We start from the raw sequence: 22061 nt of genomic DNA on the forward strand, positions 1-22061 counted from the left end.
AATACTGTTTTGATTTTAGAGCTTTTTCCTAATGCTTGTCGTTTAAAGGTTTGGTTGGCTTGCTTGCTTTGTTTGTATACATGTTTGCTCAAACATTGTAATTAAGATTGACATCTGCAATCAATAGATAGGCGGGGCTTCAGCTTGTATATATTATACTCTGCTTTATACTTAATTTCCAATAACATTTTAAGTATAATGTATATGTTAGCGGCAATAAGTGAAATTAGGCATTAAGCTTAAATCGTAGGCAATAAGCTAACGCCTAAGCATTAAGTTATTGCCTGAAATTTCCAGGCATTAAGCTAATTTCCTGAAATCTGATGTTGATTATTCAACCTATTGCCAAACATCATTTCAGGCAATAAGTTAATTTTGGGATTTTTGTTTATCTTCCAAATACATGTTAATTCGGTGAAATATTTTTGATGAATAATATTTTAAAAATTATATTCCAAAAATTAATATAAAATGTTTTAAAAGATCTTCATCTTTTAGTATTTTTTCGTATTCAAAACAGAACTTACTCGTATTTCTTTGTGGTATTGCTTTTCAATGGTCGAGCCGGATTGAGCTGGTCAAAAATAGACAACTGAAGATATGAAATTTTGCCACTGACATCATCTTTCCATCTGTTTTATTGGATATGTAAATTTTCTTAAATACCTATCTTGTCTTTTCATTTCTTAAACTGAATTATTAGCATTAAAGAGTTTTCTTAAATCTTTGCGGGAATATAAATTTTAATCAGGGAAAATACTGATCATATACACAAGGCAAAAGTACAATGAACATTTGACAATTTTTTACCATTGAAGGTTTTAAAGACTGGTAACTAAAGTAAAAGAGAATGATGAGGGAAATTTCAAAGTTTATGTTTTACTAGAGCAACTGTATGGTATTTTGGAGAGAAAAAAACATAAAGAAATATGTCAAAGCGGCCTATCATTATTATAGACCATACAATTAAACAACTTAATAATGGCTTTGCAAACATTTTCCATGACTCCATTGTACTATTTCTTCCATTTTGTGAAAATTGTAACAAGATAAAATGTGCATAGGATATATATCGAAAGAGATAAGTATAGTAAAACCCGTTTTATCCAAAGAGTTTTGCAGAAGAGGACAAGTTCATTTAATCGATTTCCTATCAAAGTGAGATGGAAACTATATTTTCTTATGATGTAACAGGATAACCTGAACAAAATTATATTTCTAGAGCTCTTACGTCAAAAAATGCTTCGAAGGTGGCTTCTAATTTAGTTAATGTTTTCACAATATTTGGTGTGCCATTTAAACAGCAAAGTCACAAAGGTCGTGAATTTGCTGCTGTTATAGCTGAATTAATACTAATGTGGCCCGAACTAGTTATTGTTCATGGGAAGCCAATACATCTCCAATCACAGGGTAGTATTGAGTGGTCAAACCGAAATATTCATGACATGCTTACTGCATGGATGAGAAACAACGAATTAACAGTGGTCAATTGGAATCAAATTCGACTATATTCGAAATAATTCTGCTGTACACAAAGGTATTGGACGATCGCCAGGTACAAATGATAGAAACAATTTAAACTGTGAAATAGTCTGTGCAATAGCTCCGCACCAATTGGTTACAAATAAATTTCAATAAAATGCTCTATCAATATACAAATAAGGAGATGTACGATTGCCAATGAGACAACTACCCTACAAGTTTACATATATTTTAAGAGGTTTATTCAATGAGTTTTAACATCAATATTTTACTTAATATGATTTTAGTTCATGTAATTGATATTCAAATTTCAGTTCTTATTATTTTATTATGTACAAAATGTATTTTAACTTTAATTTCTTTTTATTTACTCTCAATTTCATTTTAGGCATTAACATTAATGCCTGGACATAATTTTCAGGATTTAAGAGTAATGCCTAACATTATTTAGGCAATCAACTTACTGCCTAGGCGTTAGCTTATTGCCTAGGATTTAAGCTTAATGCCTAATTTCACTTACTGCCACTAACATAAGTTAGCTGAAGCCCCGCCTATCTATTGATTGCAGATGTCAATCTTAATTACATTGTTTGAGCAAACATTTTTACAAACAAAGCAAGCAAGCCAACCAAACTTTTAAACTACAAGCATTAGGAAATAGCTCTAATTGAATGCTAATTTGTCTTTTGATTTCATACTTAAAGGAACCTACCGGAAGAATAGAGCTTTGCATAACATTTTTGAGCCTGTGCTGTTTTGTACAAATAGGGACACAATTGATTATGAATGAAATTGAATTATCAAAAGAAAAACCCCCATTTTCTGTTAATGTCTCCAAGTAGTTATTACCTAGTAAAAATATGTAAATACAGAATGGGAAGATTCAATAGACTGCAACTTAACAACAAAAACAAAAAGTTACATAAAACCATATGGAGCTTTGAATATTGTCTTCAGTAATTCAGAGAGAGAAACATAACAACAAACTAAAACAAGAGAGACATTGAAAGGTCAATATGTGGTTTCAACAATAGGCAAGTGTTATATGATATACTAGGTTAGAGATCTAGATAAGATAAACTAGGTTAGATACTAGGCTAGAGATCTAGATAAGATATACTAGGTTAGAGATCTAGATAAGATATACTAGGTTAGAGATCTAGATAAGATATACTAGGTTAGAGATCTAGATAAGATATACTAGGTTAGATACTAGGCTAGAGATCTAGAGAAGATATACTAGGTTAGAGATCTAGATAAGATATACTAGGCTAGAGATCTAGATAAGATATACTAGGTTAGAGATCTAGATAATTCATATTTGGTATACCTTTGACTTTTTTGACTGCTGTTTCTTTCTGGCCATGACCTCATTGTCATGGTTCAGTGACCGCTAAGCACGCGGCATGTAGGAGTAATTGCAAAGAATGGTCGGCTCGGAGTCAGAATAATGTGTAGGGTAGAGTGACATGTCTTCCTGTGGACTGTTACCTTGTGAAATTCGGGTCAGTGTGTCGGTGTAGTACAATAATAATAATAATAATAATAATAATAATAATAATAATGTATTCAAAAGCAATACAGCTTATATAATATTAAGCAGGGTTCATATGCATATCACATTATCATGTTCTCGTCCTGAGTAGGATTTTAATTTGCCTCTGTACATTAAACGGCGAGCCAACCAACTTTAATGTGTATATAAGGAGATGAGGGGGAGGGGATTTCTAAATTGATAAGACAGCAATTCAAAAAAAATAATAAACGACATGCAGAGTAAATTCACAGTTATATTCTTCGAGCAGGAACGCTGAATGGGTTTGAAACTGAACCCCTCTTATAATTTTGAAAAATAAAAGGTATAGAGAAGAAAATACAATAAAAATCGTTTAGACAAAGTACATAATGTCAGTATTCATGCCAACAAAAACACGTTACAAGTCAAATAGTACTTAATGCTACTGTATCCAATGATGCCCAAGGTTCTAAAACTGGTGATATATCATGTCTTCTTAGACTCTAAAATTAGCTACTGTTCTCTACAGTAGATTTTGTACAGGAACATGACGAAGAGTGCAGGACAACTCACATTATGTTTGGTGTTGGTGCTTGGTTTATTTATTATTAATTAATCTAACGGAATTTTCAAAAAGAAATTTGTGTTAAGAATTCCCATAAATAATGATATAAATAATAATGAAGTTTTTGGAGTTATCCAATATATGATTTTCAAAAAGGGAAGTTTTGCAGTTTCTTGATGAGATGAAAACAGTTCCAAAATCAATGAATAAAGACAGCCCAATGCTAAAGGCCAAGGTCATAAAGCCAGGCAGGTAAATTCTGAATAGGTCCATAAAAATTAAATATGTGCTTAGGACTTTTGATGTCTAAAGAAATAGATCAAAAGTTCAGCTAGACTAAATGTTAATTTTGAAAATACTTTATCATATTTTGAAAGAAAATTTCAATGTTTATATTTTTGAAACCGGGCGTTTATAACAAGGCAGTGACTTTTTTTTGCCGGCTCTGACAAAAAAGCCTCCTTAGCAACCGGCAAAATAGCGATATATATATATAGAGTTTTGCTATTTTGCCGGTCTTGATTCAGATTATCGGTATATTAATAAAAAATAAAAACAAATCTAAAAACATATACTTTATAAAGAAATCTCTTAAAATATATGTCTTCTTCAAAAAATGTATACATAAGCAAACATACATGTTGGATGTGTACTGATTGATATTTTAGTCTTAGATACATGATTTGTTTCCTTATTTGTTATTGGCTTTGAACTAGCTCTCCGTAACTACGAGTACTCTCAGATCTATACTTAGTGTCTCAGTTTTGTTTTTAGAATCTTTAAGTACCTGGCCACGTCCACTCTGTGTTTTTGTTAGATATATTTCTATTTGTATCCATCTGATGAGTTTAGCCTTTTTCAACTGATTTTTACAATTTGTTCTTATGTTGTACTGTTACACCACTGTCCCAGGTTAGGGGGAGGGTTGAGCGCTCACAAACTTGTTTAACCCCGCCACATTCTTTATGTGCCTGTCCCAAGTCAGGAGCCTGTAGTGGTTGTCGTTGGTTCATGTCTGTCATATTTGTTTTTCGTAAATTGTTTTGTTATAAATTAGGCCGTTAGCTTTCTCAATTGAATTGTTTCATATTTTTCATATCGGGGCCTTTTATAGCCGACCATCCGGTATGGGTCTTTCTCATTGTTGAAGGCCGTACGGTTGCCTATAATTGCTTACATCCACTTCATTTGAACTTAGATGGATAGTTGTCTCATTGGCAACCATACCACATCTCCTTATTTTTATATACATATTAAAATTGATATTCTAGTTAAAAAATATAATAAAAATATTCCATAAGCTTTGAAATTAAAAGTGAGACTATAATAAGAAGTCTCTAAAAAAAAAGAAAAATTAATACACAAGCAAAAAATATTAAAATTGATATTCCTATGATATTGATATTCGGCTTCCTCCACCATAATAACAGACTTTTCCCGGTGTCCTAGCACTCCCTTTGTGTTGGGGTGGGGATTGTCCTTGTAAATATTGTTGTAAATACGTTAGTGTCACATCTCTATTAAACCCGATAGGGAGTATACACGGATTCCACTGTACACTCGCAGCTCTCGAGGGGTGCTCCAAATAACGGAGGGATCTACGTACATACATACATTTGGATGAAAAGTTAAAAAAAATTGCGAATTTTCACCTTTAAACAACAGTATCAAGGTAAGCCGAGACATTTGCGCATTAAAATGAAGCATCCAGTATAACCCTCCCCTAACCTGGGACAGTATGTATAACGGCAAAACTTAAGAATAAACTATAAAAATCAGTTGAAAGGGGCTTATCTCATCAGATCGATACAAAACAGGGGAAAAAAATCTAATAAAACCACAGACCGGACGTGGCAGGGCATTTATACATCCCTTACAACAAAAAAGTCGCAAAATACAGATTTGAGAAAGGTTGGTTCCCTCCGTAAAACATTTAGTTGGCCTTCGGAATATACAAATATTAATGATATCAATCAGTACACATCCAACGTATAATGGATTTAGTGTAAAGACGTCATTAACAGTCAGAGAAAAACATGACCTCGTGCAATGTCAAAATATAGGTATCGACAGATTGTAGAACCGTACGCGTTGATTATATATCACATTGGTGGTCAGTGCTCGACTGAAAACAGATATTTGTACTCAGTTCATCCAACTTCTAGTTTTTTGTACGCAGTGTCGTTTTTCTCTATTCTTTATTTATTTTGTCCATTATTCTCTATTCTTTATATTTCAGCACCCCATCATTCACTATTCTTAATTTGTTTTTGCCTATTTTTCTCTTTTCTTTATTTTTTTAGTCATTTATTTTGTCATTTTGTTCATTGATATCTATTCTGTAAACCCCATCCAGACCCTCACTTATACATCCTTGGCTTTCAAATGTTTAGGTTGGAACGTTCCCGATGAAAAGAGCTTTAGAGGCACGAAAATAGGATGATATTTTCATAAACTATTCAGTAATTTCAACTAATAAAAAGAAATGTATTTCTGAAGGTGCGATGACATATGTACAGATTAACATCAACGTTTGGCATATCCAGGTCCTTTCAAACATACTGTAAGTTGAGGACAGTGATGTGACTATTAATCGTGTTTTTAGTCAAGCGCACACTGGAAATAGATAATGTATACACACACACAAAAATCTTCCAAGCACCCCTTTTTCCTTTTAATCCCTCTCTTGAAAATTAAATATCATAATGTTCATCTAACTTTTTTTCTATATATATTTAAAAAAAATAAAAAGATGTGGTATGATTGCCAATGAGAAAACTCTCCACCAGAGACCAAATGACATAGAAGGTTACAAGTATAGGTCACCGTATGGCCTTCAACAATGAGCAAAACCGCATAGTCACCTATAAAACGCCCCGAAATTACAAATGTAAAACAATGACTATTTTGTATTTGTGTACGTGTCTTCTCCATATCTTTGTATTGCAAAAGGTGAAGGTACATTTAATTAGGAAAATCCTACAGGCTAATGATACAAATTTGTACCTTTATAAAAGAATCTGCAACAATGCTATCTTATTAACAAATTTTATTAAATGCACATGTATAAATAAATAAATTAAAATATAAAAAGATAACAAATTGTACTCTTCTGTCACAGCATATGCTTTGAATGTGGCACAAGTTGGATGAGTATTATTTATACGAAATGAGACATACGTTTTAACAGATCCTTTCTTAGCATACACTTATTGACCAATGGTCGCCACAAAACAGGATATAAAATGTTTTAGTAATATTAGTCAACAGATTCACTCAAATCTACATATACACTTCACGTTTCATTCATATTCTTAGAACCTAGTATTGGCAGTGAAAACGCGCATTCTGACATAATGGCAAGTTTGATTGAAAGACAATGGTAACCAATGTTATATCTAACTCTAACATTAATTTAGATTTGTTCTTTATCCATAATTTACCCTGATTCCGTCGTTAGTACGTTTGCTGACGTTTACATTGATTCAGGTCCGTCAGCACCGATTGGAGGACTTGTCATTAAAATGGAGTTTTCTTTTTCGCGACCAACAGCGCATGTACAAGTAACGGGTAGATGATGAGTATATGGCTCGTACTTCCACACGCCTTTTTCGCAAACTCCCGTGTTTCTTAACATTTTCATAGGTAATGTTACAGGTTCGCATACATTGAAATCGCTTTGTCCTGATTTCTCTAGACAGCCTTGACAACGACAGCGTACTTCTGTTATCATTTTGGGATAGCGTTTCGTATCCTCTTCCATGACGTAATAGTACGGACAAGTGGATCTGTGATATAGTGAGGCGCTTATTGTTTTCAGTAATTCTAACGAATTACTCGGGCAAGTTGTTTCACCAAATGTTAACTTCCCATTTACGAGTTCTTGTTTGAGATTGGAAACTTCATAAGGTATACGCTCCAAGACGTTATTTCCGTTTTCAGCTTGCAATTTTTGCCACATCCCATCAAGGTTAGCTGGATCTTGACATGGCAGTGGTGTTGAAACGACCAGAGCAGCATAAGACAATATAGCGACAGAGACATACAGAAGCTGCAAAGAAAATAAAGTCGAATGTTTATTTGTCTAAATATGTCTTCATTTTCTCGATTTTTGTAATAGCCATTGTCGTACGTAAATAAACTTTTCATTTAATTTGTACAGATATGAACAAAAGGAAATATGGGTATACATCATTGGGACTGCAAGCCATGTCGATCTTAACATTACATTTAATTCTAATGATGAATAATCTTTATCAAATAAACTTTTTTTTTCTTTTTTATCGCACTTTTTTAAATTCAATAAATAGAAATTGATCGAAAATATCAAAAGGTGGAAAGATTCAAGTATATATAATGGAATCCAATCTTAAAATAATGATAATTTAATTTTATTGTATCGCTGAAGCTGTGAAACATAAACTCTCATAAGTTCTAATACATGTTATCAATGCTCCAAGAGAACCCATAGTAATGGACTTTGATAATATATGTCAATTTCATAAAGTCATATTAAACTTACCATAATGCTAGAAGTTGTTGGGAGTTAATGTTCAATTGGTGTTGTTACTTGTTGAGAGATGATGATTTTAATTCAAATTTCGAAATTCTTGACTTTTTATAGAAAAGTTTAGGACTTTTGATTTGAATTTGGAGCGGATATAATAATTGGTCCACGTCATATCGGGGTAAAATTATCTTCCGTTAACTTAACATGTATTGATTGTCACCTAATTCGTGTATTTAATTCAAATCTTTATGAATTCGTTTATCCGAGCATTTAAAAGGTTTACTAGGAAGTCTACCGCTAGTGGACCGTCCGTAACTACCGCATCAAAATTAAATACTTGTAGGTGGTTTCCTATAGGTAACAATGATTATGTAAATGTTTAATGGACATACATCATATAAACAAACAATTGTCGGTATTATATACAGGAACAGCTAATTAGGAATATAAATCTTTAAATAGTACACTGGGCTAAGAAGTAATTAATTATAGTGTGTACAAGGAAATAACGTCTTATAATACAGGTGTATATATATACCTGCAAGCTTGCTCTCTTACAATATAGTATAGTATTGCATACATTACTTTTTTTGTTTGGATTTCTCAATGAATTTATTTATTTATTTGTGTTACTTCCTTAAGCGAAAAGAAAGATATATATGTATATATATAAATAAGAAGATGTGGTATAATTGCCGATGAGACAACTCTACACCAGAGACCAAATGACATAGAAGTTAATAACTATAGGTCACCACATATATGAGGTTTTGTGTACTTTAGATTGATACTGTAATTGTGGTTTGCCCGTAATTAATTTACATAACTTAGTACCTCGAGCTTTTCATTTCGTATTGTTTTTGAATTTGATTGAAAAGTAATGATACACTAATCTAAAGAGTCAGTAATATATAAATATTTTTAAGGAAATTTTTTAAATCTAGCTGTACATTGATATTTATTATTATTAATTTTCAATATATATATATATTTATTTTTTTTAATCCCGTCTCTCATAACTCTTTTTAGAATGGCATTAATATTTTATATTGTTTTATGTATTCGTGTATTATGTTATGTATTGTAATATTAATGGTGAGACGTAAATAAACTATTTGTATCTTGTATCTTGATATACTTTTAAATATTGGTAAATTTAGTTGCTTATATCAACGTCATTTGGACTCTGATGAATAGTTGTCTCATTTACAATCATACCACATCGCCTTATTTTTTATATTGTGTAATAAATGTTAATAGCATAACCAATTTTATCAATGGAATTGTGTTGTCTCATTTGCAATCATACCACATCGCCTTATTTTTATATTGTGTAATAAATGTTAATTACATAAGCAATTTTATCAATGGAATTGCGTAAGTCATAACCAGCAAGAACGGGGTCATTAAAATGTCACAGTAGGTGCTTGTGTTGCTAAATGTTAAGTTTTATGAGTAGTCTTATTTTGTCTTTCCTTTTTTTTCTCCTTTTGTTTCGACTTATGGTTTTACATTACCTTAATAGATTCTATGATATATATTTAACGATATTTTAATTGTGAATTTCCCTTTTCTGACAACAAATTTACTTTACTTTCTCTTCGTATTACATTTACATTTGCCGTCCGATTTCAAGAGCTTGAATTGCAGTGCTGACGACATGTGATTTTGGAATTAACATCAGGTATTCTCGAGACCAATATTTTTCGGAAGCCAAATACACTACACTTGAAGAACAAGACATCCAAAGAGTGACTAAATTTAACAGTCAGAATTGAGAACTTTGTCTGGGAGATTTGGCCCTTTATTTTGTTAATAAGTTTAAACCAAATTACATTTTACTTAAAATTTGAAATATGAGAACTTCACTGAAGAAACGGGTACTAGGCCGATGGTACTTTCTGAATCTGACTGTCTAACAACAGCAGCACCGTTCTATTGCATTGCAGCTTTATTATGTTACACTGAGTTATCTAATCGGAATCATTATAACCTTTTTCAGTGGCGCGTTGCTAGTGGACTCCCTAGTCCATGGAAGATACCACACGTCCAGTAACCGTTGGCGGTCCTAGTGGACTCCCTAGTCCATGGAAGATACCACACGTCCAGTAACCGTTGGCACTGCTAGTGGACTCCCCAGTCCATAGAAGATACCACACGTCCAGTAACCGTTGGCGCTGCTAGTGGACTCCCCAGTCCATGAAAGATACCACACGTCCAGTAACCGTTGGCGCTGCTAGTGGACTCCCTAGTCCATGGAAGATACCACAGGTCCAGCCAGTCCATGGAAGATACCACACGTCCAGTAACCGTTGGCGCTGCTAGTGGGCTCCCCAGTCCATGGAAGATACCACACGACCAGTAACCGTTGGCGCTGCTAGTGGACTCCCCAGTCCATGGAAGATACCACACGTCCAGTAACCGTTGGCGCTGCTAGTGGGCTCCCCAGTCCATGGAAGATACCACACGTCCAGTAACCGTTGGCGCTGCTAGTGGAATCCCCAGTCCATGGAAGATACCACACGTCCAGTAACCGTTGGCGCTGCTAGTGGACTCCCCAGTCCATAGAAGATACCACACGTCCAGTAACCGTTGGTGCTGCTAGTGGACTCCCCAGTCCATGGAAGATACTACACGTCCAGTAACCGTTGGCGCTGGTAGTGGACTCCCCAGTCCATGGAAGATACCACACGTCCAGCCAGTCCATGGAAGATACCACACGTCCAGTAACCGTTGGCGCTGCTAGTGGACTCCCCAGTCCATGGAAGATACCACACGTCCAGTAACCGTTGTTGTGATACCATGGAAGATACCACACGTCCAATAACCGTTGGCGCTGCTAGTGAACTCCCCAGTCCATGGAAGATACCACACGTCCAGTAACCGTTGTTGTGATACCATGGAAGATACCACACGTCCAGTAACCGTTGGCGCTGCTAGTGGACACCCCAGTCCATGGAAGATACCACACGTCCAGTAACCGTTGGCGCTGCTAGTGGACTCCCCAGTCCATGGAAGACACCACACGTCCAGTAACCGTTGGCGCTGCTAGTGGAATCCCCAGTCCATGAAAGATACCACACGTCCAGTAACCGTTGGCGCTGCTAGTGGACTCCCTAGTCCATGGAAGATACCACAGGTCCAGCCAGTCCATGGAAGATACCACACGTCCAGTAACCGTCGGCGCTGCTAGTGGGCTCCCCAGTCCATGGAAGATACCACACGTCCAGTAACCGTTGGCGCTGCTAGTGGACTCCCCAGTCCATGGAAGATACCACACGTCCAGTAACCGTTGGCGCTGCTAGTGGGCTCCCCAGTCCATGGAAGATACCACACGTCCAGTAACCGTTGGCGCTGCTAGTGGACTCCCCAGTCCATGGAAGATACCACACGTCCAGTAAACGTTGGCGCTGCTAGTGGACTCCCCAGTCCATAGAAGATACCACACGTCCAGTAACCGTTGGCGCTGCTAGTGGACTCCCCAGTCCATAGAAGATACCACACGTCCAGTAACCGTTGGCGCTGCTAGTGGACTCCCCAGTCCATGGAAGATACCACACGTCCAGTAACCGTTGGCGCTGCTAGTGGACTCCCCAGTCCATGGAAGATACCACACGTCCAGTAACCGTTGTTGTGATACCATGGAAGATACCACACGTCCAATAACCGTTGGCGCTGCTAGTGAACTCCCCAGTCCATGGAAGATACCACACGTCCAGTAACCGTTGTTGTGATACCATGGAAGATACCACACGTCCAATAACCGTTGGCGCTGCTAGTGGACTCCCCAGTCCATGGAAGATACCACACGTCCAGTAACCGTTGGCGCTGCTAGTGGACTCCCCAGTCCATGGAAGACACCACACGTCCAGTAACCGTTGGCGCTGCTAGTGGACTCCCCAGTCCATGGAAGATACCACACGTCCAGTAACCGTTGGCGCTGCTAGTGGACTCCCCAGTCCATAGAAGATACCACACGTACAGTAACCGTTGGCGCTGCTAGTGGACTCCCCAGTCCATGGAAGATACTACACGTACAGTAACCGTTGGCGCTGCTAGTGGACTCCCCAGTCCATGGAAGATACCACACGTCCAGTAACCGTTGGCGCTGCTAGTGGACTCCCCAGTCCATGGAAGATACTACACGTCCAGTAACCGTTGTTGTGATACTTGCAATATTAAAACAAAATATACTTAATGTGAAATTTTAGCTTTTAAACGACCAAATTGTAACTCTTGACTCTGACTCTTATAGAACTTTAACTTTTGTTCTTAATCTTTAAGATACTTATTTTGACTTTGTTTTCCGATAATTTTAATCTCAGCTGTTTCAGAAACTATTCAGCAAAATATCACAAGTTGTTGACCATTGTGCAGTGGTACTCTCCCAAATGACTTATTCATTGTTGCAAAGTATTTGATGTATTACTTGGTATTACTGGCTTGCCTTAGCAGACATCATATATATACATACCCTTCCGTGTATATATTTGATGTATTACTTGGTATTACTGGCTTGCCTTAGCAGACATCATATATACCTACCCTTCCGGATATCTTATATGCAGTTGATATTTTGAAATTCCAGTGTTTCCTGATGTATTTAGTCGACAATCTTAAAGAGTTCGTCATAGAATTTCATAATTGTTATATGCATTTTGAGATTTCGAAATTTTCATTATGGCACAGTGCATTAAAGACTTTTTTACTCAGCGCATATCCTCTTGGTGTGTTTTATTTAGTTATTTATTGGTGTTTATTAAATATATATTAAGAAAAAAGTATTTTCTCCAGGTAACAATAGCTTCCAAAAGACTTAATGTTTTGTCAATGACATTATTTATATGTTACTTTGTTTAAATGTGTATATAATAATACGAGTATAATTGCCAATGAGACAACTCTCCACCAGAGCCGAAATGACATAGAAGTTAATAGCTATAGGTCACCGTACCACCGTAAGGGCTTCAACTATGAGCAAAGCCCATGCCGCATAGTCAGCTATAAAAGGCCCCGAAATGACAAATGTAAAACAATTCAAACGAGAAAACTAACGGCCTGATTTATGTACAAAATAATGAACGAAATACAAATATGATATACAGAAACAAACGACAACCATTGAATTACAGGCTCCTGACTTGGGACATACAACATACATGTTTTTGTTTAAATGTACTTTAATCCCTCTAATTGATTGTATTGCTGAAATTTTGGGCACCATGATTGGTTGATAGAAAAATATCTTATCTATTCCAAATGAAATCTTGATCTGAGGTCCTTTGTTTATTGTATTTTTACTGTAGTTGATATCTTTATAGAAAAAAAATACTAATAAAAAAAATAGTAGGAAGAACAAATGTTATTCAATAATGTATATGTATTTATTACTGTTTTTTTTTTACCTTTAGTATACAGGTCATGTGAATTGGGAAGTTGTTAAAATAAATCATAATCACTAGAATTTTATAATTTTATTGTTGATGTTTCTGATAAGTAATAAAAGAAAAGAATTAAATATATCTCATGCTATATGGGGAATTTTTGTATTTTTCACTGTATATATTGTGCACCTACTTCAATAGTGGCATTCCAGTGTTACTGAACCAATCGCACAATAATGTTTTAGATTTCTGTTTATATACACAAGCGAAAGTTTAAATATCTCTGTAATACAGTAGGTGCAAGCATGCTTTCTTTATGAATATTTCACAAATGAAGCTTTATGTGTCTACGTAACTGAAAGAGCACTACAACAAGGTTTAAGCAATTACGAATATAATATATAATTTGTTACATAAATCCGTCGTCAAGTCATTTTTATTTTATTGGTGAGTTTTTTTTTTATTATTATGTCATTATGTCGTTGTTTTAAGATTATCCTAATACAAAAAAGATGTATATCACTGAGTCACATAAAATATGACATTTCTCCCCTCTAAATAATTATTTATATTTCGAAATTTCGAAAATAAGCTGTTACAGGAAAAAAGTCGTATCGCATTGATTATAAGTAAAGTCAACATAATCAACTGTTTAAAATCTGTCATAGTACTGATATATCAATATCAATATATTCATTATACAAGGAACTTATCTCATAATAAATTCTAAGTTGATGTATGTTTTCGACTTGGTTCACTACATCTAACTTAAAGCATTTGATGTTTTGCCACAATAACAAACATCCAAATCCGTGCACAGACAAATATTCAGATTATAAAAAAAAAACTATGGTTAAAACATTGTATCCTGTAACCGCTCCCTTGTGCCTTAAATTCTACCAATTATATGGATTTGAAAATAAAGATATGTGGTATGACTACCAATGAGACAACTATCTACCAGAAACCAACGAACGTTGAAGTCAACAATGAGCATAAATCCATACCGTTTAGTAAGCTATAAAAAGCCCCGGCATTACAAAACTTGAAAAAATCAAACGAGAAAACGAACGACCTGACTTAGGCCAAACAATATATGAAACACAAATGTGACAGGCAGCAACAAACGACAACCACTGAACTACAGGCTCCACAGTTGGGACAGACACATACAGAAATGTGGCGGGGTAAACCTCTATGTGAACGCTCAAACCTCCAATAGCAAAGGAGAGTTGCGTATCAGCACAACACAAGAACACACTATGAACATCAGTTGGAAAGTTTTGTCACGAAGCAAAAAAAAAATACGAATTAAAAGACAAAAGACGCAAATTGCCGATGTTAGAGTACTGGCAGTTACCAAATGCTAGTTCAAAGCCAATTATTAATGAGTTTTTCCTGGACGAAATCATCAATCAAGAAACATCAAAAGAATTCATTGCAAAGACGTCATCAACAGTATGAGAAAAAGCTTGACCGTCTACAATGCAAAAATATGAGTTTCGACAGGAGATAGGACCATAAGTGTTCATAACTTATAGCAATACATATTTAGTTATTCCAATTGTCGTAACTGCAATCTCGTCCCCTTCGCTCCGAATGTGACCGACCGAATTAGACATATCACTGGGTTTGTAATTACATGAACAACACGACGGGTGCCACATGTGGAGAAGGATCTGTTTACCCTTCCGGAGCACCTGAAATCACCCCCAGTATTTGATGGGGTTCGTGTTGCTAAGTCTCTTGCTTCCTATGTTGTGTTTTGCGTACTGTTGTTTGTCTGTTTGTCTTTTTCTTTTTCATCCATGGCGTTGTCAGTTTATTTTCGACTTATGAGTTTGGATGTCCCTTTGGTATCCTTCGTCTCTCTTTCAGTTATAGTTTAAATATATTTTATTGTTCAGAAACTAAACAAACGGATAAGATACAAGTTTAACAACTTTAATAATGTTTTAATTGCTAAAAAAACGAAATCCATGTTCGTACCGATAAAGACACTAGTACAAGATCTTACTACAGTGTTTAATTGATAACCTTTAGAAATAAGTGTATTCAAAAGATCAATAAGATTACATGGATCGTATCTGAATTTACCAGCTTCATAAACAACATCACCGTATCATTTACGATGATGTATCCCGTTTGTATATATGTAATAAGATTTCTACAGGTACAGTCAAACTTTCAAACGATAACATATTAGACGATTGAATATCTAGGGCTACAAACACATGTCGCTAGTGAGTTAAGACGCAGACATATCGTATCGGTCAGCTACGTTTTGATAGTAAACGTTAAACTTATTCAAGTGTCTATTCAAGTTGATCTTCCTCATAACTCTTGCTAGAACAGTTTTTGTAATGAGCACATACATTCCTGCTAATAAAGTCCGTATAGTGTAAAAATACACAAGCCGAATGTATCAATTGAGACATGTAAACGACATACAATGCGACAGATACTAAGATCCTAGAAATTGACAAATTGACTATCCTTTTAATCTTCACAAAATTACCCTTTCATTTCTCAATATCGAAAACAACAAATAGTTTGCAATTTCCCTATCCATACATAAATAAGAAGATACCAAGAATGGAATCATGACAAAAAGAAATGAAGGAAACATGATCGATCAATACATCACAAAACATTGCTCAAATAAATATTAAAACCGATTTAAAATAGGTAATGTCGCGTGATAAGATTGAAAAATGAGATCGATTTTGTGAAATGGGGTGGCAGATATTATCCGCACAAACTTACGATTAATAAAACGAACACAATCTATGTATACCCCCTGCTGTGAATCCGTCCAAGGGGAGTTTTAAAATCAATGATTTGTCATTTATGATTCGTTAAAAGAAATTACATATTTTGTTCCTTTAAATTGAATATTGATCGTTTTAGCATATTTAAAAGTACTTCCTACTTATAATCTATAAATGCTTTTAGCATATCGAAATTGTAAAACTTAAATTATAATAATCGATATTTAAGTAATCGAAGCGATAAAGTGTAAACAGAATGTGTTAAACGTAAAAGAAAATAATATTTATTTTTTGTATAATAATGATGATAGTTAGAATTTTAATTTATGCTTTATATTTTTTTTCAAAAATTCATCGGACCACAGCAAACTGCACTTGAACATATCCAAATAGGATATGATGGTGATGTAGAGTAGACTGTCTTTGAGTATTTAAAGAATTGTATCAAAGTAGATACTGCAAAAACACTTTAAATGATTCTACTTGTTTGTTTGTTTGGTTTAAAGTACCATTCTATACACATTGCTTGGCTAGATATAGGGTTGATCAATTTGTACGTAATGATTACGGTTTAAAACAGGGAAGTTAACACAGTATCTATGTAGGTCAGTTTGTAGGCATTAGAAGCACTAATGATGTTTATAATGATAAATTAATGGAGTGTATAATCCATATAGTATAAGTTACCAGTATACAATGCACCGATGGAAATTTCTGCTTATGTTGAAGGAATAAAATCTACCACCAATGTGGACCAACTTACGTTATAAGGAAAAAGGGGAAAAAGTAAATAATTCACACCTGGGAAATACAGAATGAGATAAGATATTTCTTTTATTTTGCCTATATGCATTTTGAAAAAATATAAAGTAGATCAAATTAGCGTACTGATCTTTGTTTAAGATTAAACAATACTCGGGGAAGCTCAAATTCTTTACCTATAGGCCACATCTAATAAATTAAAAGCCCTTATCCTTTATTGCAAAATAATGGATATGTATACCTATTCATTTAAAATATTTTATACCATATCTGAGATCGTAGTTAAGTGTTCCTGCCCAATGAAATGCTATAGAGTTTTCGCCCTCTTAGTATTGAAGAAAAACAAAAACTTATGCTCTTAGTGAGGGAATATATTTATTGTTTTTGAATTACATACATAGAATATTTTACAGTAAAATGATTTATCTTGTAATTTGGCATATAGTACGTTCAAGGACAATCAACACTTTTCAGGTTAAAATTTTAAACAAAACATAAGAAAACAAAATAACTCTGGTCATTATAAAGTTAATTAAGATGGAAAGAGAAGGAAGATACCAAGAAGAAAATAAAAAGTTCATGTCGACAATTAACTGACAGCAACCTAACAACAACACGACAAACACAAAAAACTTAAGACTGAGATCACCCCCCTTTTTTGTGCGGTTCGAGATGCTTAGTTATTAGTTTCCATGTAGTATTTTGTGAACTTGTATGTCTTCGCCGACTTTTCATTCCTCTTTATTATTAGTTATTAGTTTCCATCTAGTATTTTGTGAACTTCTATGTCTTCGCCGACTTTTTATTCCTCTGACGTTATTAGTTTATATCGAAATGAGTTTCGAACGTCCTCTTATGTGCTATGTTGATGCCAGTACGGTCGTCAAAAGTAAAATAACAGAAATACCGAACTCTAAGGAAAATTTAGCATTTAACTACGTCACTCTAGCATCAACTGGTTTATTTGGTCAAATATCATATTAACATTAACAATCGATTGTGCTTACAAAATTACCACTGGAACAGCAGGGACAAGACCCCTAGGACTGTAAGTCACCTCTGTTCCAACTGAGCCTAAAGAGTACTGCTGTAGATATTAGAAAGCGATCATAGATATATAGCAAAACTTTACTGAAATAAGAATAAGAATTTTGAAAAAGGTAAAAATAAATAAACCCTATTAGACGGAATTGACAGAAAACAGTTTCAAAGACAAAGAAGGGAACGCAATTGTTATGGGACAACCAGAGCTAACGGTGTTGCTGTCTATCAGTTTTAAAAACTACACACAATTAGTTCCCTATCAATGGTTAGATGAGGAATTCAATTATTTTGATTGAAAATTTTCGAACAGTTTATGATTTTGAAGGGAATTGAATACATGTCATTTATTATGTATTTCAATTAAGGGATCCTAATGTGTGAAATACATTCTATATATTGAAAGCAATAACTCAAAAACATTGCAGACCACCGATATATACACTTCAACGTAATTCAACCGAGACAGCAGTGCGTGAAAGTCAAACAATTTTCACATAAAGAACGGTTTGTTTTATAAAAACTATAATGATTTGGTTGACCACAGAGAAACAAATAAATGTTTGAACCATGTAATTGTTATAGCTATAATCCCATCCTTCTTTTATTGTCTATGACATCACTATCGATTGGGACATATCACCGTAGGAGTATAATATCAATGAGGAACTCGATGGGTGTTATAAGGGTGCAGCTGGAACAGCGTTCCCATTTGTTTTTTAAAAAGTGGTTTTTTTAGCCATCTTTATTTCATTTCAAGTAGATGTTTGTTCATAAGTCTTCTTTTCTTCATCGTCATGATGCTGTCTGTTTTAAGTCTTTTTTTTTCATCTCATTGTTTTTAATTTCTCTCTTGATATTTTCAACTCATTGTTTTTAATTTCTCTCTTGATATCAGATATCATCTTCCCTTTTAATCAAACGTTAATAAACACCGTTAAGAAAGGTGTAATAAATAACTTCTTTTTTGAACAAAACATGTCTTTTTGGAAATTACCTTTAACCTTTTCACTACTGAAACATGTCTTAGAAATCTTTTGTAAAACCTTTTACAAAATTGACCTTCTTGAAAACGAAGCGAGCTTCTTGGCAATCATACCACATCTCCTTATTAATTTGATTATTCTTTTGCTTTTGGTGACGTTTTCATTGATTTCCTCTTTTCTGATAATGATATTACTATATGAATTCGGATTTTCCTTACTTCGACGAGCCTTTAGAATAATACTGTTACGGCGAAAGAAATTTTTGAATATATCTCTTTCTGTGCGTTTACTTCATTAGATACTTGTTTCAGTTAGTATTTTCAATGATTTTCCCATAACAATTCCTTTGTTTAAGCCCGACACTTATAATATTCAAATCACGGAGGACAATTTGAACCGAACGTAAAGAGTGTTAGACATATGAACTATACAACTTATTTTATGAAACTCACATGACCGATTTGAATAAAATTTGGTCTGAAAAATCTATGATTATAATTCAGCAGATCAGAGTCATCCCCACAGTCGACGGTCAAGAAGCACATCTGGAAAATAAAACAGAAAAATGTAAAACTACAAAAAACGGTATTGCCAGAATTCTCAATCTCCACTTTATCATTCTGTAACATCTTAAAAGTTTAGCGTACAAATTAGTGTAAACAATATTTTATTGTGAAAATATCAACATAAACCTTACAATATGACAGTTTTCTAATCTTACAGTACCTTACAAACTGATATAAATGTCTTTGATGCATTAGTAATCTTTTAAATCAACTTTTCAAAAAACAAAACAATTTACCAATCCTAGACTGGTATTGTTTGTTTTGATATAGGTAACAAGAAGTATATCAAAATTCGGAATATTTAACATCAAATCAATTCACAGTCATACCTAAAGTTCACGGGGATGTTTTGTAGAAATAAAAAGGTTCTGGTAATTAACACGGATGCAATTACTTTACTAGGGTGTTAAACAATGTTGGGAATTTTTGCAAGGCTAAATAATTCTATAAATATGAGCAACTCTACGTCACGCGGAATGATAATATATATTTGAAAAGTTCAGCAAACAGAGAAGTCTAAATAATTAAAAATAAGAGAGATGACATCATTTTTCTTATTATTTATTTCATTGTAATAGTGGTACTTACCTTTCTGAAAGTTGCAGACCAAAGTTATCACAATTCTTTGTGTAACTCAACAAAGTTAGGAAAGATAACCTTGGCTTGTTTCTCAAAACCCTGGATCTGATACGCTTAATGCAAAGAATTTGCCTAGTGGTTCGCAGAATACAAATACGATGGTTCAGGTAGTCTGGTTTGTCAAAAGATTATGTAGACTAAAAAAAGGGTATTAACAAAAATACCGAACTCCAAGGTCAATTAAAAAAGGGGGAAGTCCATAAAGCTTGACAAAATCTTGACTATATCAACCAACAACATGAATGGAAAACAATGGAAATATTCCTGACTTGGTACAGGCATAAAATAAATTGTATGGCAATTTACGGAATATTTGCAATTTTTAGCAGTTTTTAGCCTAAAATCATTAAATTTGCCTAAATATTGATAAATACATAAAGAAATACATTGAATTTTATCATATGCTTAGTTTTCTTACTTATCTATTGTATCTGTCAAGAAAATTCATAAGTTTTAAAGACACATGCAATTTAAAACTTCAGATGTTCAGATAATTGTATATTTGTTTTTTTTCTTTTTCAAACATTAAAGAACTAGGGTGACTGAATATCCAATGGTCTATGTACCAACAACAGCCAGTTATTCATCTAAATGGTATGTTTCGCTCATTGTTAAAGTATGTGAATCTACCAGTATTACAATAAAGCTGAAGACGAAGTTGACTGCTCTCTGCTTAACTACACCAGAAACACGTGACATATAGATTTATAATTTGTGCTATAGTTTTCTTCCTCTAGACACTCTGTCTCTCTGCTTTTTGAGTTTGTTCATGCAATCACCTCTTTTGATTTTACTTTATATGTATATTTTGAAATCGATTTACGATATTTGAACAGCGATAAACTACTGTTATCACTTATTAAACTGCATTAATTGTGACACGTTAAAATGATTTCTTCCCGATTTAACATGGCAGTTATCTCGATTTATGGTATTGGATGCAATGAAATATTGTTATTTTCCAGGATAAAACGATATTTCACATGTGAAACAACTCCTGTACTTTTCCTATCCTGGAATTAATGGTGTTTAGACGTCGTTTACGAAATAAACTCATCATAGATACCAGGATTGAAATTTAGTATTTGCGCCAGACGCGCGTTTCGTCTACAAAAGACTCACCAGTAACGCTCGAATAAAAAAAATGTTCAAAGGCCAAATAAAGTTCGAAGTTAAAGAGCATTGAGAACCAAAAATTCCTAAAAGTTTTGCCAAATACATCTAAGGTTATCTATTCCTGAGGTAGAAAAGCCTTAGTATTTCAATAATTCAATGTTTTGTAAACAGTTAATTTATAATTATGACCACATCAATGATAATTCTTGTCAACACAGAAGTGCTGACTACTGGGCTGGTGATACCCTCGGGGAATTAAAACTCCACCAGCAGTGGCATCGACCCAGTGGTTGTAAATAAACTCATCATAGATACCAGGATTGAAATTTAGTATTTGCGCCAGACGCGCGTTTCGTCTACAAAAGACTCACCAGTGACGCTCGAATATCATATGTGACGCTCGAATAAAAACAAAATGTTAAAAGGCAAAATAAAGTTCGAAGTTGAAGAGCATTGAGAACCAAAAATTCCTAAAAGTTTTGCCAAATACATCTAAGGTTATCTATTCCTGAGGTAGAAAAGCCTTAGTATTTCAATAATTCAAAGTTTTGTAAACAGTTAATTTATAATTATGACCACATCAATGATAATTCTTGTCAACACAGAAGTGCTGACTACTGGGCTTGTGATACCCTCGGGGAATTAAAACTCCATCAGCAGTGGCATCGACCCAGTGGTTGTAAATAAACTCATCATAGATACCAGGATTGAAATTTAGTATTT

General features: G+C 34.2%; 1 protein-coding gene across 1 annotated transcript; it reads right to left on the bottom strand.

Annotated features, from left to right (window-relative positions):
• Positions 1-6597: 6597 nt before the first annotated feature.
• Positions 6598-8145, bottom strand: LOC127736510 (interleukin 17-like protein). Its single transcript, XM_052247076.1, has 2 exons — positions 8086-8145; positions 6598-7614 (listed from the first exon to the last, which is right to left on the bottom strand). Exons 1-2 carry the CDS (start codon positions 8086-8088, stop codon positions 7039-7041), a joined length of 579 nt encoding a protein of 192 aa, XP_052103036.1. The 5' UTR covers positions 8089-8145; the 3' UTR covers positions 6598-7038.
• Positions 8146-22061: the final 13916 nt, after the last annotated feature.

The sequence above is a fragment of the Mytilus californianus genome, unplaced genomic scaffold (assembly GCF_021869535.1).
Source record: "Mytilus californianus isolate M0D057914Y unplaced genomic scaffold, xbMytCali1.0.p SCAF_1, whole genome shotgun sequence".
Classification (NCBI taxonomy): Eukaryota; Metazoa; Mollusca; class Bivalvia; order Mytilida; family Mytilidae; genus Mytilus; species Mytilus californianus.